Source organism: Octopus bimaculoides, chromosome 29 (assembly GCF_046866305.1).
Source record: "Octopus bimaculoides isolate indiv1 chromosome 29, ASM4686630v1, whole genome shotgun sequence".
Taxonomy (NCBI): Eukaryota; Metazoa; Mollusca; class Cephalopoda; order Octopoda; family Octopodidae; genus Octopus; species Octopus bimaculoides.
In genome coordinates, this window is record NC_142956.1 from 16219277 (window position 1) to 16240127 (window position 20851).

Sequence of the window (20851 nt, forward strand, 5' to 3'; positions counted from 1 at the left end):
ATATATATATATATGTGTGTGTGTGTGTGTGTGTGTGTGTGTGTGTGTGTGTGTGTGTGTGTGTGTGTGTGTCTGAGTTTGTCCGTCCGCCTGCCATTGCTTGACAACTGATACTGGTGTGGTTATGCCCCGTAACTTAACGGTTTGTGCTCCAGCATGGCCACAGTCAAAATGACTGAAACAAGTAAAAGAATGCATACACACATACATACATACATACACACATACATACATACATACATACATACATACATACATAAAGAACCCACAGTATGGTAGAAGCCATGGCCACTCATAATGAAAAGGAATACTGGTGGAATGTCCCAGTGAAGATCTCAATAAAAAGTAAATTTAACAGACTTGATATAATGATTTGGGATAGAGAAGAGAAACTGCGTACAGTTGTGGAAATTAGTTGCCCAGCAGATGTTAACATAAAGCTGAAGATCAGTGAAGAAGAGAATATCTGTGCTGAAGTATTGAGAAATGTGCAGTTACTCTATTCAAATCACAAGTTCAGGTTTATACCTGTAATTATTTGGGCACTGAGATGTGTAACACACTGCCTATATACCAGTCTTGAGAAATTAGGCCTCTCAAAACCAGAAAGGAGAAAGCTAATTCGAAGACTACAGATCCAATCCATCCCTAGAAGAGCATGTCTAGATATGCAACTATCACCTGACTGGCCTTCCTGTCGGTGGCACGTAAAAGCACCCACTACACTCTCTGAGTGGTTGGCGTTAGGAAGGGCATCCAGTTGTAGAAACTCTGCCAAATCAGATTGGAGCCTGGTGTAGCCATCCGGTTTCACCAGTCTTCAGTCAAATCGTCCAACCCATGCTAGCATGGAAAGCGGACGTTAAACGATGATGATGATGATGATGAATAAGAATAAATACACAAAACAAAACATACAAATATGCACATACACGTACATACATACAAGCAAAAATACACTGTTGTTGATGTTGAAATTCCAATGAAGGAACTTTGGATCTAGTTTAGAAACCGGTTCTTTCTCTATCAGCAAGAAATCTTCAATTAAACAAAAATAATGACATGCATACATACATACATACACAAAAAATGCATAAACATAAGCGCTTCAGGTGACAAAAAAACAACAAACAAACAAACTATTATTTTATTTTTCGTGGACCAATTAGCAGAAGTAAAAAAAAAAAAAAGTTCAACTCCAAAGAGGGGAGATAATTCTAATGTTACAACAACAGAGCACTTGCGTGGACAGAATAACGAATATGGCTGACTGGAGGAACGGCCGTGTCAACAGCAACGGTAAATACGACCCTTTCTCGACCCTTTATCCTTCTGATTTTCACTCCTTGATAGCACTGATGATTTATAAGACCTTCATCTGTCTGTTACAGTTGTTATTTTAGGTTATTCTGGTTGTGCAGGATGTGAAACTTAGCGACAAAATCGAGACGAGGCGATGTGATGAAGTGTCAAACTACGAAATAAAAACAGCTACGACGAGGACAGCGTCACCATAACATGGTCTTTACGTGTCGTTGCTGCCTGCTAGAAACAGGAACTAGATACCTCTCTTAAATTAGTTCCTGCCGTCTTAATTAAAGCACGGAGTAGTGTAAAATCAGCTTAGATGGAACATACATATATATATATATATATATATATATATGTGTCATACAAAATTAAGGAGAATGACCACCAAAGTGGACTTCTATATGCTAGAAATAGATGCCGAATCACCTAACCACGAAGAATATGTTCTTCGTGGTTAGGTGATTCGGCATCTATTTCTAGCATATAGAAGTCCACTTTTGCTGGTCATTCCTCTTATTTTTGTATGTAATATAATTTTAATCTTCGGATTTTTTAAAATATGCTAGACCACTGGTTTTAATTGATTAATATCAATTTCTACCCTTATTATTAAATTTTATATATATATGTGTGTATTTGTATAATATATATATATATATATATATGTGTGTGTGTGTGTGTGTGTGTGTGGCCTGAAGACTGTGAAGGTACCTGACGTGTTATAAAATGCTGTCAACCGTTTTCATCGCATGAAACTATTAGTAGCCCATAAAAATGGTTCTGGGTTCAAGTGTCTTCATGGACAAGTGTCTTCTATAGCCTCGGGCCGACCAAAGCCTTGTGAGTGGATTTGGTAGACGACGGAAACTGAAAGAAGCCCGTCGTATATATATATATATATATATATATATATATATATATATGTGTGTGTGTGTGTGTGAATTTGTCTGTCTGCATTTGTCCCCTCCCCCACCATCGCTTGACAACCGATGCTGGTGTGTTTACGTCCCCGTAATCTAGCGGTTCGGCAAAAGAGACCGATAGAATAAGTACTAGGCTTACAAATAACAAGCTCAGGGATCGATTTGTTCGACTAAAAGCCTGTGCTCCAGCATGACCGCAGTCAAATGATAAACAAGTAAAAGAATATATATATATATATATCATCATCATCATCATCGTCGTTTAAACGTCCGCTTTCCATGCTAGCATGGGTTGGACGATTTGACTGAGGACTGGTGAAACCGGATGGCAACACCAGGCTCCAATCTAATTTGGCAGAGTTTCTACAGCTGAATGCCCTTCCTAACGCCAACCACTCAGAGAGTGTAGTGGGTGCTTTTATGCTATATGTTTGAGGCATATTTGAACTTACAAGTTACTATGTATGTGTATGTATATGTATATATATATATATAAATTTAAATAATAAGGGTGAAAAATTGAAGGTAATTTTTCAGATTAACACCCGCACGATCTTCACTAGGGTTTTAGGGTCAGGGTTAGGGTTTTAGGGTTAAGGTTAGTGTTTAGGGTCAGGGTTACGGTTTCGGTTAGGGACGGAATTCCCTAACCCTAATCCTAAAACACTAACACTAACCCTAAAACCCTAACCCTGACCCCCTAGTGAATATCTTGCGGGTGTTAATCTGAAAAATTACCAAATTGAATATTAATTTGATTAATATCAATTTAAAACCAGCGGCCTAGCATATTGAAAAAAATCTGAAGATTCAGAAAACTTATTACATACATATAAGTGTTATATATATATATGGGAGAATGTACGACAAAAAACAACAGACGAGGACAGGTGGTGTAAACAACAAAGGGATGTATTAGTTTGACGCTTGGGAATACAGAAAGTTTTTAACGTTTCGAGCTATGCTCTTCAACAGAAAGAATACGGAGAAAAACTCGGAGAAAAAAAATTGAATGGTGTTTGGTCAGCGATTTTGGTCAGAAATTTTGAAATATGCCTTACACAAACACACACATTTTTACTTGAAGGTGACAAGTTCATAGGAACATTGTTAGGCATTTAGAATAAAGTTAGACGTCCGAACATTAAACCATGAGTCCTACAAAATATATTTTTTCTTCAGCCCAAGAGCTAATAAGGAACATGTGTGTGTGTGTGTGTGTGTGTGTACACCTTTGTCTTGATATCATATGGTGGTCATAAATGTGCATCATCATCATCATCATCATCATCATCATCATACAAGCACTGTTTTTTGTTTCCAGTAATCCAAGAGAATCATGTCTGGCCATGGGAAAATATTACCTTGCTTGGAAACTCAGAACGTAAAGACAGATGAAATATCGCTAAGCATTTCACCCGAGGTACTAACGTTTCTGCCAGCTCGCTGCCTTTCACAATAAAGACATTAACATAAAATTGTTGGTGTGCTTAATAGAATCATTTTATCTTCTTGCTTCTACTTCTATTTGCTTCAGTCGTTAGACTGCAGCCATTCTGGGGCACCACCTTAAAGAATTTTAGTTGAACAATCTTGAAGAATTTTAGTTGAATAAATCAACCTCAGTACTTATTTTTTTTAAAGTTTGGTACTTATTCTATGAGTCCCGTTTGCAGAACTGCTGGGTTGGGGGATAGGGGTGTAAACATTAGTTGTCAAGCAGTCACTTATTTTTACAGATAAATTCCTCTTTTTGCATAATATCGAGGTCTCTTTCTTTCTTTTGTTGTCCTTTCTATCAATATATATATATATATATACAATGGGCTTCTTTCGGTTTCTATCTTCCAAATCCACTCACAAGGCTTTGGTCAGCCCGAGGCTATAGTAGAAGACACTTGCCCAAGATACCAGGATATGTTAACCTCGTGAAGCTATATTTAATAACAATTGTTAACTTCCTTATCTCCATTTTCTTTTCTTCTTTTAAACTGAATATATACATATATATATATATACACACACAACGGGCTTCTTCCATTGTTAATCTACCAATTGCAGCCTGAAATTTTGAGGCAAATTTGACCACAGTGTCATTTGAACTCAGAACATAAAGAGATGGAAAACATGCTGTTAAGCAATTTGATTGATGCACTAATGATTCTGTCAGCTCACCATCAAACAAGCATATCATCCAATTTAACAATTAATTAAGCTTTTTGATAAATGTCATGGATTTAAAAAAATCCTTCCTATATATATATATATATGCAATGGGCTTCTTTCAGTTTCTGTCTTCCAAATCCACTCACAAGGCTTTGGTCAGCCCGAGGCTATAGTAGAAGACACTCTCTTTCTCTTGTTTCAGTCATTTGACTGCGGCCATGCTGGAGCACCGCCTTTAGTCGAGCAAATCGATCCCAGGACTTATTCTTTGGAAGCCTAGTACTTATTCTATCAATCCCACTTTTGCTGAACCGCTAAGTTACGGGGATGTAAACACACCAGCATCGGTTGTCAAGCGATGTTGGGGGTACAAACACAGACACACAAACATATACACACACACACATATATATAGACAAACATACGACGGGCTTCTTTCAGTTTCCGTCTACCAAATCCACTCACAAGGCTTTGGTCGGCCCGAAGCGATAGTAGAAGACACTTACCCAAGGTGCCTCGCAGTGGGACTGAACCCAGAACCATGTAGTTGGTAAGCTGTCAGAATTTTTTAAAACTTTCAACACTGATGTAGCATTGCATGCAGATGACAAAAATCATATTGGTTTTTTTTTCCAGAAATTAATAATAGATAGAAGTTAGAAGCTTTTTCAACCCACTGTTTAGCTAACTTTCTTCCTTTGCAGGCTACAAAGCAGGGGAAAATTTAACCAAGTATTTTTCTTTTTGATAAATTATCTAAAAAGTTATGAGGGAACAAAAGTCCCCGGGTTTGGGGGTTACGATTATCTTATACTTATTTTCATTAATTGGACTGTGGGCTATGCTGAGGCACTGCCTTGAAGGGCTTTAGTCAGATAGATCAACCCTCAGGACCATTTTGTCAGTCACTTTTGCCGACCCACTAAGTTACCCGGACGTAAACAAACCAACACCGGTTGTTAAGCGGTGGAGGAGTGACAAACACGGACACGCACACATTTAAAAAAATATTTTTAATGTTTTATTTTTTTTTTTTAGCATTTTGTTTCAAACGGGATATCATTGCTTGTCTTTTTTTTTTTTTTTGTTAAACATCGAATAATACACAGTATATTTTCTAGATTTTATTTTATCAATACCCGTCCTTGGTAAAAGTATTCCAACCGTGACTCAGCGACAAACTCGAATAGCAACCAGTATAACAAAATTCAATACCGACCACACGAATGCCATTTTTTAAAAAATTTTTCCCTCCCTTAAGGAACAAGCAGTAGTGCTTGAACTATGTCTGTATTACTAATTCTTTTATTTGGTATATAAAATATGTGTGACAAATTTACATTTTACAAGGAGGGTGTTTTTTCATCCAGTATGGAATAGTAATTTCTCATATTACGGCTGTAAACATAATATAATTTATATTGAAACAAGAATATATATTGAAACAAGAATAACGGAATGAAATTCTGAACAGGAAGGTTTTAATTTTTCGAAACAAATATGTTTTTATATTTTACTATATGTCATTATTTAATAAATATATATTTAACGAAGGTTATATTATTTTTATCGATTTATAGTCGGGGGATTTTTCATATTTAGGCCATATTAGAAGTAATACAGGCAAAAATCGGAATAGCAGAATATAATACCGCACACGAAACATACATTAGATAGAGAATTTATGAGTAAATTTAATAATGTTTCTTTTAGTATAAAATATGTAATTATATATTTAAAGAAGATAGAAATGTTTTATTCAATACTGTAGGATGATCTTTCATATTACGACCATAAATAAACAGGTTAAAATACAAACCGGAATGACAGAATACAGTACCGAACACGAAACATACACGGAATAGAAAATCTATAAGTAAATTTAATGTTTCTATTACTTTAAAATATATAATTATATATTTAACAAAGAATCTATTGTTCAGTTCAATATTGTTCGGCGATCTTTCATACTGTGACCGTAAACACGGGTTAAAATAAATACAAACAGAAACCAGAATGATAGAATACCGAACACGAATGTCTTTCAACTTTTGAAACAATAAACAGGAACCTTTCATTATATGTAAATTTAAAGTTTTTTAAATTTTTTTAACATGTAATGATATATTTAATGAAGATTGCATTGTTCAATATTATAGGGCAATCCTTCATAACCTGGCCGTGAACTTCAAATTATAATTCAAACACAACACTTGTTTAATGGAATTCAAAACAAAAACGAATATCATTGCATTGTCGAAAGAAACACAACATGAAATAATTTTTTTGTTTGTAATTATTTTATAATGCTTTCAGATATGTATATTTAATAAGCTTATGTTTCCCAAACATAAAATGGTATCTCTCTTCATGTGTCATGCCTGCCAACAGGCGTCAGCGGTTATCAGAGACCTCTATGCCAAAATCCAAAGAGCCTTGGTCTTCTGTCGTGAATAAGTTAATCCCAATCTTTCAGAAATTCGAACTTCTTTGAAGAAAGAACAGGAGACTGTTGATGAATGCAACCCTGGCACTTTATTAGTGTTTTGTTTAAGAGCACAATGTCCTGTAATTGAACCTACAATCACTAGATCATGACTGCAACACCCTAACCACTAGGCTACATACCTTCACTTGTATGTGTGTATTTGTTTGTCCACGCACACACACACACACACACGCCACCACTGCTTGACAACTAATGTTAGTGAATTCACCACTTTGTAACTTAGCAGTTCAGCAAAAGAGACTGATAGAATAATTACCAAGTTTAGAAAATAGTTACTGGGGTTGATTTATTCAACTAGAATCCTTCAAAGTGGTGCCCCAGCATGGTCGCAGTCTAATGACTGAAACAAGTAAAAGAAGAAAGTTGAATCGAGTGATTTTGCTAACACAGTAATGCCTGGAGATATCATCATCATCGTTTAACGTCCGCCTTCCATGCTAGCATGGGTTGGACAATTTGACTGAGGACTGGTGAAACCGGATGGCAACACCAGGCTCCAATCTAATTTGGCAGAGTTTCTACAGCTGGATGCCCTTCCTAACGCCAATCATTTAATATTCATTTTCATGCCGGGTTGAGTTGGACGGCTTGACAAGAGCTGGCCAGCCTGGAGCTGTCCAGACTCCAATTGTCTGTTCTGTCATGGCTGCTCTTCCTAATACCAACCACCTTACAGAGTGTACTAGGTGCTTTTTACATAGTGCCATCACTAGTGCTTTTTATGTGGAACCCTCACCAGAGCTTTTTATGCAGAGCCCTCACCAGGGATTTTTATGTGGAACCTGCACCGGTGCTTTTTATGTGGGGCCCTCACCAGTACTTTTTATGTGAGGCCCTCACCAGTGCTTTTTATGTGAGGCCCTCACCAGTGCTTTTTATGTGGAGCCCTCACCAGAGCTTTTTATGTGGAGCCTTCACCATGCTTTTTATGTGAAGCCATCAATAATGTTTTCTACAAGGCACCAACACCAGAGCTTTTCATGTGGAACCTGCACCAGTGCTTTTTATGTAGCCCCAACACCCACACCAATGCTTTTTATGTGGCACCTTGGTTTTATAATCTCAATTCTGTTGTGGTGGGCAAATCTTCTCAAGTACAGCAGTGCACCACATATCACAGACCGCTGTCATCTCCTTTGTAAGGTTCAGTATTTTGAGATCGGCCTTCCATACTTTGTCCCATGTCTTCCTGGGTCTCCCTCTGCTTTAAGTGATCAGCACTGCTTGCTTTACGCAGCTCTCTTCATCCATCTGCATCACATAACCAAACCAGCACAGTCTCCTCTCTTGCACACTGCATTTAATTCCTCTTATGCCCCAAATTCTCCCTCGATACACCAATGCTCTGTTGCACATGAACGCTGACATTGCACATCCAGCAGAGCGTACCAGCTTCATTCCTCTCCAGCCTTTCCAAGTCCTCCACATTCAGAGTCCGTATCTCACTACCATGGAGCTTCGCAGTTCACATACATGCAAAAACTTACCCTTTTATCTCACCTTCTCTATTTCTCTATCCATATTACACAGGGCGAACAGAAGCAATGCTGGAGGAGGAGAATTCAGCCCATGTCGATGGACTATCCAGTAAAATATCGCGACTAAAAGGGGTGAGTCATTTCTGGATCCATTCTCTCAATTCGTATCACTTCTGGTTTGATTTGTTATCCTGGATTCTATTATATTTTGTATTAAATAATGGTTTCAAATTTTACCACAAGGGCAGAACTTTTGGGGGGAAGAGATGAATCAATTACATTGACCCCAGTGTTCAACTGGTACTTATTTTATCGACTCCACAAAGGATAAAAGGTAAAGTCGACCTTGGCGAAATTTGAACTCAGAACGTAGCGATGGGCGAAATACCACGTGCTAACAATTCTGGCAGTTCACTACTTTATATTGTATCTATACTATAAAAGGCAGATTTTCTCTCTGTGTGTGTATGTTTAAAATTCATACATTTACACACATATTCTTCAGGCGCAAACCACATATCATAACAAACTTTTGACATTTTAGTTTCTGTTTATAGTTTTCCGTTGTCCATTGTCTGCATGTTCTATATGCTGCCTTCTCAGTTTTTTCGCGTTTCTTCTAAAATTCAATTTCTTTGAACCCAGGTTCGAAATTTCCCCAAGACACCTGATGAAGGCTGGAGGGTATATCAGCCAAAATGTTGTGTTAACAACAAACCTGATGAGGGCAAATATCCGTCAAATGTAAATAATGTACATAATTCCTCATCTCTTAAATATAGAACTGTATCAATTTCTTTAGTTCGTTATGATATGTGGTTTATTAGTAACGCTTTAATACACGTTTTGTGACCATTAAATAAATAATATATATGTATGTATAACTTTTGTCAATTTTTTTGCTTAAATTACTTTTTTGATATATTTCAGTTGGCGTTAGACATAGAATCTGATACAAAAGATTCTAACAGATATCTTGATGGAATGGTAAGTATTCTAAATCCCATAATACATGCATAATACCAGACTGGATTAGTACTAAATATATTTTTTAAATGTATTTACATCTACACTGTGTTTTGATCAGTATGATCTGTGATGATCAACAGGTGTCTTATTCCTGGATGTGTATACAGCATCAGACTGGATTAGAACCAACCTTCTTTACAGTATAAATTTACAGTATTTACATCAACACTATATTTTAGTCAGTTTGATCCTTGATCATCATCAGATGTCTTAATCCTGGATGCATATATATATATAATACCAGACTGGATAAGAACTACTCATCTTTTTAGAGTGCATATTTTTATTCTATTCTAGGGTGGGTAAAATTCCTGAGATCCATGAACGAGATCTTTCCAATGGTCTTTGTCCCTCATCATTGCTACCATGTATTGTGTTTACCAGAGACGAGTGTCTGTCCTTAGGGCATCAGCATATATCATCCTTGGTCTCCTTCTTCTAGTGTGACCATGTAGAGGATCCCACAGGAGCACTGAATGACAGTGAGTATGTCTAGCTAACCTCAGTCCCTCTGTGTTATTTTTAAGCTAACTTTTGGGAGGTTCTTGTACAGCTCTGAGTTCTTCATTCTCAGCATATAATGATTAATATTCAGAGCCATCCTCTGCATTCTTGTGTAGCTCCCATCCACCATCTGAATGAGTTTCTTGGTTAGTGTCTGAGTCTCAGACCTGTACAACAGGAACAGACTCTACTGCAGCAATGAAGAGATGGATCTTCAGGTTTTTATGAAGGTCCGACTTCCATACAGATCTCAAACCACGGCATGCTGCCCAGGCTTTGCTCTTTCTTTCAACTATATAATCCTCTGTGTTGCCAATCTTTGCTCCCAGATACAGGAAGTCTTCAACCAACTCTAGTGGCTTCCTGCCTACATTCATAATCTTCTCCGGCTTCTTAATCTTCTTTGCCAGATACAATAGTCCACTATAACAATATTTATACCTACACTACACTTCAATCAGTTTGATCTCTGACCATCAGCTGTTTTATTCCATCTCTCACCTCATTTTTCATCTAATCCCTTTTCATCCCCCATCATCTCTTCTTTCATTTCATTTCCTCTCATCTTTCATTTCATCTATCATCATCTCCTATCTTCTTTTATTTCCTCTTATCTCTAATCTTCTTATATTTCATTTCTTTCATTCTTTCATTTCATCTCTTTTACTCTTTTACTTGTTTCAGTCATTTGACTGTGGCCATGCTGGAGCACCACCTTTTAGTCGAGCAAATCGACCCCAGGACTTATTCTTTGTAAGCCTAGTACTTATTTTATCGGTCTCTTTTGCCGAACCGCTAAGTTACGGGGATGTAAACACACCAGCATCAGTTGTCAAGCGATGTTGTGGGGACAGACACACAAACATACACACACACACACACACACACACATATATACATATATACGACAGGCTTCTTTCAGTTTCCGGGGCTATAGTAGAAGACACTTGCCCAAGGTGTCACGCAGTGAGACTGAATCCAGAACTATGTGGTTCGTAAGCAAGCTACTTACCACACACCCACTCCTACGCCTCTTTCATTTTTTTCATTTCATCTCACCTTATGTCATATTGTCTCGTGTCATCTCAACCTCATCTAACCCTTCCTGTTGTCGTTTCAATTCCAGGGCACAGACTTCGACAGTTCCCAAGGCCTGCTCACTGGCAGTATGAACCGAATCTCCCACATGGTCAATTCTGGAAAAGCCAACAGGAAAATGATGTGTTACATTATCATGGGCCTCAGCGCACTCTTCTTCCTTTCTTATTACCTGGTCCTGAAAGTGAGGGCGTAGGCCACAAGCTGGAATAGGCAGTGGTGGCAGTAATCGACTGGTGTATTGCATTGAGGGCTGAGCAAAAGACTTGGCGCCCTTGCACCTAGGTGGTCTTCAGTGTAATTGCATGTGTGTGTGTGTGTATTTATGTATATGTGAGTGTCTGTATATATTAATATGTGAATATATATATGTATATGTATATGTATTTATGTATGTGAGTGTGTATTGGTGTGTGTGTGTGTGTGTGTGTTTGCATACATATTCATTCAAAGCTGAAATAGTGACAAAGAGTCATCAACTTCAAATAAATAAACTGTTACATTAAGCACCCTGTCTCCTGTTATACATCCAAGTGTGTGTGTGTGTGTATATATATATATATATATATATATATACATATATATATATATATATATATATATGCATATATATTTTATTTGTGGGTTAACAAGGCAACCAATGGTTTCATGTGAGATCTTCACAATTGTTTAAGCATGCAACATGGAAGTGTTGGTACTAGTCTTCATTTTGGATGAGAATATTAACTATATTACCATGTGTATGTTCTCTCTCTCTCTCTCTCTCTCTATATATATATATATATATATATATATATATATATATCAAAATAAGCAACAAGGATATCCAGAAATCATAAGCTCATGATTTCTGTCTGCTCCCTCAGCCCTATCCCTAACAGATACTGCCCTTTATTCTCTCAGCCTTAGATATACAAGGATTTGATAAACTAGTCTATAAATTAAAAACTGACCCCATAAAAACAAATAAACTCAGTGACAGGCAGAGTCTTCTTGATAATTTAGTAACTTCTATGCTGAAATGAAGACAACACGTTCTTTGTCTAACTCTTTAATTTATTGTAGAAAGTGGGATCCCAAGGTTTTCTACGATTGTACGCTGACTATATCCACCTTCAGAGTGACCCACAATACGGCCTCTTTGAAATTCAGACAGTTCCAAGGCTTCTTTTGTACATAGCATAATTAAACAGTCACATATAGAATCTGAAACATAAAAATGTCAATTAATAAGAAATATAAACCTTTACAAGTTAGAATAACAGTCTATTTACTTCTAACATGTTTGTGTGTACAAAGGTATTAAAGAAGATAAAGTTCACATTAAGAATGGTGTAATTAACTGTGTTATATTGTTCCCCACTGTGCTGCTAGGGTCTGTCTTCTTAAAGGGGTGTACTATCTGTTCAAAGTTCTTGTATTCCATTTATTGATAGTTCTTGCTTTCATTACTCGCATCAATACAATTCTAGTATTTGTTTGTTCAGAATACAGGGTATCCAGAAAGTCTGGGTACATGGAGTAAATAAAATCATAATATAAACAACTGAATATAAGAAATAATAATTTCTTGAAGTATGTGTTAATCCCCATGTGGGTACATGGAGTAAATAAAATCATATCATAAACAATTAAATATAAGAAATAATAATTTCTTAAAGTATGTGTTAATCCCCATGTGGGTACATGGAGTAAGTAAGATCTTAACATAAGCAATTAAATATAAGGAATAATAATTTCTTAAAGTATGTGTTAATCCCCATGTGGGTACATGGAGTAAATAAAATAATATAAGCAATTAAATATAAGAAATAATAATTTCTTAAAGTATGTGTTAATCCCCATGTACCCAGACTTTGTGGACACCCTGTATATTTCAGTGAGATAATATATTAGACTCACATTTGTATGCATTTGAATTATACCGGTACAACGCATTGCTTTGCCAGCTGAGTGGACGAGGGCCATGTAGAATAAAATGTCTGGTCAAGGACACAGTAGAAAAGTGAAGTAAAGACCCACCCCCTTCGGTCATGAATGACTATGGGATTGCATCAAAGAAGTTCCCCTCTGAAGACAAGTCCAGGTAAGGTTGTTTATGGAAGACCAGAAGTCACCCATGCATATCAGCCTCTCGACTCCATCTGATTATATACTCTTTTACTTGTTTCAGTCATTTGACTGTGGCCATGCGGGAGCACCACCTTTAGTCGAGCAAATCGACCCCAGGACTTATTCTTTAGAAGCCTAGTACTTATTCTATCGCTCTCTTTTCTCGAACCGCTAAGTTACAGGGACATAAACACACCAGCATCAGTTGTCAAGTGATGTTCGGGGGACAAACACAAACACATAAATATATACACACGTACATACAAATATATATATATATATACATATATACGACGGGCCTCTTTCAGTTTCCGTCTACCAAATCTACTCACAAGGCTTTGGTCGGTCCGAGGCTATAGTAGAAGACACTTGCCCAAGGTGCCACGCAGTGGGACTGAACCCAGAACCATGTGGTTCGTAAGCAAGCTACTTACCATGATGATGATGATGATAACAGCGATGATGACGATGATGGTGGTGGTGGTAGTGGAGATGATGAGGAAGATGGTGGTGGTGATGATGATGATGCTAATGATGCCGATGATGATGATGATGATGAAGGTAGTGATGGTGGTGGTGATGATGACAACAGCGACGATGACGATGAAGGTGGGGGTAGTGGTGGTAGTGGTGGTGATGATGGATGAAGCTGGCATCTTAGGACTCAAACAAGTAACGTGAATGTGACAAGCTAATGAGAAGAATGATCGACAGATGTCAGGAGACAGAGAGAGAGAAGAGAGAGAGGGAGACACAACTAATAACATTGGCTGTATTGGAAAGGCATGAACACCCCACCATCACATGTCTATGCATAAGAAATAAACCCTATGTTTATGATACGTCATCCAACCCATGCTAGCATGGAAAGCGGACGTTAAACGACGACGATGATGATGATGATTAAATCTGATGACACATCTTAATTATGCTTTTGTTTTCATTAAATGCTAGATCTGTATTAATCGTTAATTAGATGAGTGCTCAAAGCCTTATTGATTGGTTGTACATATACGAGGCTATAGCTCCCTATTGATCTATTATTGGACTTTACATCTGTTTCGTTCATTCCTGTATATGTACGAATCCATTTATGTATATGTGTGTGTGTGTGTGTATATATATATATATATATATATATATACAGAGAGAGAGAGAGAGAGAGAGAGAAAGAGGTAGAGAGACACGTATATGTAATAAAATAACTTTGTATGCCTGAATATATATATTTATATACACACACGCACACATATATTTATACACTCACACCATACACACATATAAACATACATATATATGTATATACATGCACACTCATACATATAAATATGTATATGCTATATACAAGTGCATATATGTGTGACTGTGTATATCTATCTATATATATATATATATATATATATGTATATGAATGTGTGCAAGAGTATGTGTGAATATACATACAAATATATGTGTATATATATGAGTATGTATGTATGTATACATATATATATATATACATGTGTATATATATATATATATATATATATATATATATATACATGTGTATATATATATATATATGTATATATATATGTATGTATATATATATATATATATATATATATATGTATATATATATATATATATATATATATATATATATATATATATATATATATATATATATATATATATATATATATATGTATATATATATATGTATATATATATATGTATGTGTGTGTATGTGGTGGATTTTCATCGATGAGTTCTTGAAACTTGGTTGTTTTCCCTAAAACTATATATATATATATATATAGTGTTTATATACACGTGTATGTATGTAGATATATATACATTTCTATGTATATGTGTTGGTGTGTGTGTGTGTGTGTGTGTGTGTGTGAAAGCTTTGACTGCATTCCAGCTTCCTTAGTTTCATGAAGTCATTTTCATATTACAGAAGATGGGGAAGTAAAACATAAAAATACTTCTTAAACAAGTTGAAACTGGAACGCATTCAAGTTCCCAATAATGTGTCATGAAAGGATGGACACATACATAAATATATATACAGACACACATACGTTGGTATGGCTGTGTGGTAAGAAGCTTGCTTCCCAATCACATGGTTTTGGGGTTCAGTCCTACTGCATGGCACCTTGGGCAAGTGACTTCTACTTATAGCCTCGGTCCAACCAAAGCCTTGCGTGTGGATTTGGTAGACGGAGACTGAGAGAAGCTTTTTGTTTGTATATATGCATGTATGTATGTATGTCTGTGTTTGTCCCCCTACCATCGCTTGACAACCAATGTTGGTCTGTTTATGTTCCTGTAACTTAGCAGTTCGGCAAAAGAGAACAATAGAATAAGTACTAAGCTTATAAATAATAAGTCCTGGGTTTGATTTCTTCAACTAACATCCTTGAAGGCTGTGCCGTGGTATGGATGCTGTCCAGTGGCTGAAACAAATAACAGATTAAAAATGAAAGACAGCTGCACAAGACAAAAAAGCATTGGATTGCAATGTCTGCCCACTTTCAACACTGGGTTATATGAAACTCTCGATAAAATAGGTGAGCAGTCATCATCATCATCATCATCATCATCATCATCATCACCACCACCACCACCACCACCACCACCACCATCATCATCATCATCATCATCATCATCATCATCATCATCAAACAACTGTTGTCCATGCTAGAATGGGTTGGACAGTTTGACCGAGGCTTGTAAGCTGAGGGGCTGCACCAGACTACAATCTGATTCAGCATGGTTTCTATGGCTGGATGCCCTCCCTAACACCAATCACTCTGAGAGTGTAATGGGTGTTTTTGTGTGCCACCAGCATGGGTGCCATTTGCACGACACCAGTATCTGCCATGACTATGATTCACTTGGGTTGATGGGTCTTCTTCGCAAGCACAGCATATTGCCAAATGTCTCGGTCGTTTGTGATTGCCTCTGTGAGACCTAGTGTTTGAAAGGTCCTTCTTCCATGCCACCTACATGAGTGCTCATAAAATGTATCATTCACACATTGGGGCTCACGGAGACAATGGCAAATGTCCGAGACCTTTGGCAATGCTAAATTCAACCAAATTGACGAATATAAGTTTGGATGTGTGACAGATACCATATGAACAAACATCCCAGTGAGATGCAATTCACTTAGCTGTATGTGGGAACTTGAGAGGGGTACAGTCAATGTAGCTATCAGTAGGGTACAACACTGAGGTACTGCTTACCTATAATGTATATTTCAATGTTTGTGAGTCTATGGATGTCGTTATTCAGTTTATTTCAAGATTTCTTACCAATAGAAAAATAGCTGGTTTCTAACCTAGACTCAATGTTCCTTCATTGGAATTTCAACATCAACAGAGTATTTTTGTATGGATGTATGTATACATGCAGATTTATGTTTTGTTTTATGTATGTATGTATGTATGAAATTCTCATGCATATAGTTTCATGTTGAGGCATGTTCATATATACTTATGTATGTATGTGTGTATGTATCAATCTATTTGTAGTCTATGTAGGTATCTATCAATCTGTCTATATCTATATTTGCATTTCTATCTGTTGATCTATCTATCTATCTATCTATCTATCTATCTATCTATCTATCTATCTATCTATCTATCTATCTATCTATCTGACTGACTGTCTGTCTATCTGTCTATTTATCTATGTATATCTATCTATAAATATCTGTCTTTCTATCTGCTGGTTAATCTATCTATCTATATCTATCTATAGATATCTGTCTTTCTATCTGCTGGTCTATCTATCTATCTATCTATCTATCTATCTATCTATCTATCTATCTATCTATCTATCTATCTCTCTCTCTATATATATGTCTTTCTATCTCTCTCTATATATGTCTTTCTATCTGTTGCTCTAGCTATCTATCTATATAAATATATATACCTGTCGTTCTATCTCTTGGGCTGTCTATCAATCTATCTGTCTGTCAGTCTGTTTCTACCTATCAGTTAATTAATCAGTCTATCTGTTTGTCTATTTAACAATCTTCCAGTTTGTATGTTTTTTATTCTATCTATCTCGTTACTCATTCATTTAGCCACCCACCCACCCAACCGTCCGCAAGTCAGTGAAAAAAAAATTTTAATTTAAAACAAATTAACAAAGAGAAAATAATAGGAACTACAAAACAAAAAAAAATTAAAAAAGCCTTCAACAACAAACAAATAAAAACTCAGCCAACCGTGATGTGTGCATTACGTCACTCCCAGAATGCCAAGTGGCCTTTAACAGGAAGTAGAACTAATTGAGGTAACACCGTCTCCTTAGTTTCACTCCTCCTCCTTCTCCCCCTACAGTGTCTTACTCACACCTCATCTCGCACTGCCTAAAGTCCGTGGATATATACATATGTATATATATATAGATATATAGTTATATATCTATCTATTTATATACAGGCATTGGTATATATAGTTATATATATATATATCTGTTTATATATATATATATATATTTATATATATATCTAAATACATATATTACTATTTATTGACATATCCTGGTACATAAACACATTTATATTATATATATATATGCACGTATGTATACATATGTGTGTATATAAGTATATATCTATATGTGACTGACACTGTCTAGATACATACATATTTATATTTAAATGCGTGTGTTGATAGTTACAAAGAGGACCGTTTTTAATCTGTCATCTGAGATACCCTATTTCATGATCACAGGTAGGTGTATAATTTTGTTTATATTGCGGTATATATATATGCATACACACACACACACACACACACACACACACACACACACACACACACACACACACACATATATATATATATATAAATGTGTGTGTGTGTGTGTTGCTAATCGATATCCGATGTTATGCATATAGCTGAATGTGTGTGTACATGCGCTTATCTATGTGTATATATATATATATATATATATATATATATATACACACATACAATAATAATAATACTGTTCCCTTTGCGTGTATATATATATATTATACACACACACAAAATTACTTTCCTGGTGTTGTTTGTAATATATACACATTGAAATATATTTAGTTATACACAAACATAGAGATACGGACAAAAACGCCTGCACATACACATATATATATTTATATCGTGTGCCTACATACGTTTGCTTTGTATATGTAATATATATGCACGTGTGTGTGTATGTATGTGTATATATATATTATACATACACACACACACACGTAATTGTAGTTTCCTAGTATTGTTAGCAGTGATGTATACGTATTGAAACATCGGTTATACTCTTATACAAATAGAAACGGACAAAAACGCCTCCACACAAACACACATATATGTATGCACACATATACGTTTGCTTTGTATAGCCCTATGTAATATATACACACATACACAATCGATTGTTCTGTGTGTATGTATGCATATATATATACACACATACATACGTGTGTGTGTGTGGAAACATGTTTGTGTATGCTCGTTTGTATGAACAAGGTCTAAGCATATACAAAAATTATTCCCGATGCTTTAGGAAGTAGAGTTAACCACCCTTTAATGTTCATTATACACAACATATATGCTTAGAAACCCACCCGTAGACACAGTGGTGTGTATATATATGCATACAATGCATATATAATATATACACATACATATATTATATCTGTCTGCCTACCAATACATCTGTGTATTTATTTATATATCTATGTCTATCTAGTATCTATTTGTCCGTTGATTTGTATACTATCTCTCTGTCAATCCGTCTAGTATCTGTATCTATATCTATATCTAGTATCTATCGATCTATCTATCTATTTAGTCTCTATTTATCTATCTATCCATCCGTCTGTCTATCTAGTATCTATCTGTCTTTCTATCTATTTAGTTTCTATCCGTCTGTCTGTCTATCTAGTATCTATCTTTCTGTCTATCTATCATCTTTCTGTCTGTCTGTCTATCTAGCATCTATCTGTCTGTCTGTCTATCTAGTATCTATCTATCTATCTATCTGCCTGTCTGTTTATCTATCTAGTATCTATCTATCTGTCCAGTATGTATATCTCTGTGTCTATATATCTATCTGTCTATATATCTCTGTCTGTCTTTCTTTCTCTATCTCTCTCTCTCAGTCCGTCTATCGGGTTGGTTGTAATTGATCTATAATTATTGTATACTTTCATTAATATACCCATTCTATTGACAAATATACGAGTGACTATTTTTTTTTTCTGACTTGGTTTCTTAGAATACAATACACACACACACGCGCGCATACGTGTGTATGTATGTATGTGGTGTGACATGATAGAAGTGATTCGTAATTATATAGTAGTTCATTAAATGCTGTTATTTTACACAGAACATTGTAATGTGTTAACACACCCTAAGGACATAATCACAAAGTTAGTGTAGCTGTTTGCCAGCACTAACCGCAACTTAAAACTGACTCACTGGCGAATACTCTGTGTGTGTGTGTGTATATATATATTTATATATATACATACACATATATATACAGGTACATACATAATTAGTTAGCTGACTATATGTTAGTGTGGTTTGGTATATACATACATACATACATATATATATATATTTATATATATATAGCTTTCTGTATCAACTAAAACTATATAAAAATGTGTATACATTTTTGTGTATCTATCTATCTTTGAGCTGGGTATGTAAATGTGTTATATGTCTGAATAAATGCATAAAACTATACACAAATGCGTGTGTATACACACACACACACATACATGCTGAATATGTAAACGTTTGTTACATATAACTACATCTGTACAAAAGTATAAAGCTATATAGAAATATGTATCAGTGTTTATAACAACAGATCTGCCTATGCGTATACAGGTGTATATATTTCTGTGTTAAACTGTTTGAACAAAGGTATTTTATCATATGCATGTATATATGTTTGTATTGTGTATGTATGTATGTATGTATGTATGTATATAGCTGTGCATATACAAATATTAGAACTGCACTTTGTCTATAAATTGTTGCGAAAAAAGCTTGTAAAATACTTTAAAATCTTTTCTCTTCCTGTGTATGTATGTATGTATACGAACATATATACATACGTACATACATTCATACAGATTGATTGATTAGGGTACTTAAGTGTGACAGAAAGTTTGAAATGAAAACAACGAGCTCATAACATAAGCAGGACATAGAGCTATCCTGAACATCTTTGGGACGTATTGATTTTGGTAACAGTTTCGTAACTTTAACGAGTACCTTTTCTCCAAACACCCATTTAAATATGCATTCGTGTGTGTGTGTGAGAGCGTATATATCTTGTTTCAGTCTGTGTGGCCAGGCTGGGGCACCGCTTTGAAGAATCGATCCCAGGGTTTGTTTCTTTTTTCATCCTGGTACATATTTTTTTTGGTAATTTTTCAGATTAACCCCCGCACGATCTTCACTAGGGTGTTAGGGTTAGGGTTAGTTTTAAAGCTAGGGTTACGGTTAGGGTTTTAGGGTTTGGGTTAGGGAATTCCGTCCCTAACCGTAACCCTAACCCTAAAACTAACCCTAACCCTGACCCTAAAATCCTAACCCTAACACCCTCGTGAAGATCGTGCGTGTGTTAATCTGAAAAATTACCATTTTTTTTCAGGTATTGTTTGTCGAACCGCTAGCTTATGGGAACGTAAAGAAACCAACACCGGTTTT

At 35.8% G+C, this 20851-nt stretch overlaps 2 protein-coding genes across 2 annotated transcripts in view; both read left to right on the forward strand.

Moving 5' to 3' along the window:
- The first annotated feature begins 931 nt into the window (after positions 1 to 931).
- Positions 932 to 11527, forward strand: LOC106876735 (BET1-like protein). The gene is made up of 4 exons (XM_089345176.1): positions 932 to 1299; positions 8440 to 8519; positions 9318 to 9374; positions 11047 to 11527. The coding sequence occupies exons 1-4, from the start codon at positions 1221 to 1223 to the stop codon at positions 11212 to 11214; spliced, it is 384 nt and encodes a 127-aa protein (XP_089201302.1). The 5' UTR covers positions 932 to 1220; the 3' UTR covers positions 11215 to 11527.
- Positions 11528 to 17648: 6121 nt separating this feature from the next.
- Positions 17649 to 20851, forward strand: part of LOC106876734 (ubiquitin-like modifier-activating enzyme 1) — an 80425-nt gene continuing 77222 nt past the window's right edge. Inside the window, exon 1 of the mRNA XM_089344869.1 lies at positions 17649 to 17866. The gene's annotated coding sequence lies outside the window, so the exon portion shown is untranslated. The remainder of the gene's footprint in view (positions 17867 to 20851) is intronic.

Excerpts from the sequence above, each read along its gene's own strand:
- LOC106876735 (XM_089345176.1), top strand. The coding sequence starts at position 1,221 with ATGTTACAACAACAGAGCACTTGCGTGGACAGAATAACGAATATGGCT. Across the intron at positions 1,300-8,439 it reads CGGCCGTGTCAACAGCAACG|GGCGAACAGAAGCAATGCTG; the intron begins GTAAATACGACC and ends CATATTACACAG. Across the intron at positions 8,520-9,317 it reads AAATATCGCGACTAAAAGGG|TTGGCGTTAGACATAGAATC; the intron begins GTGAGTCATTTC and ends GATATATTTCAG.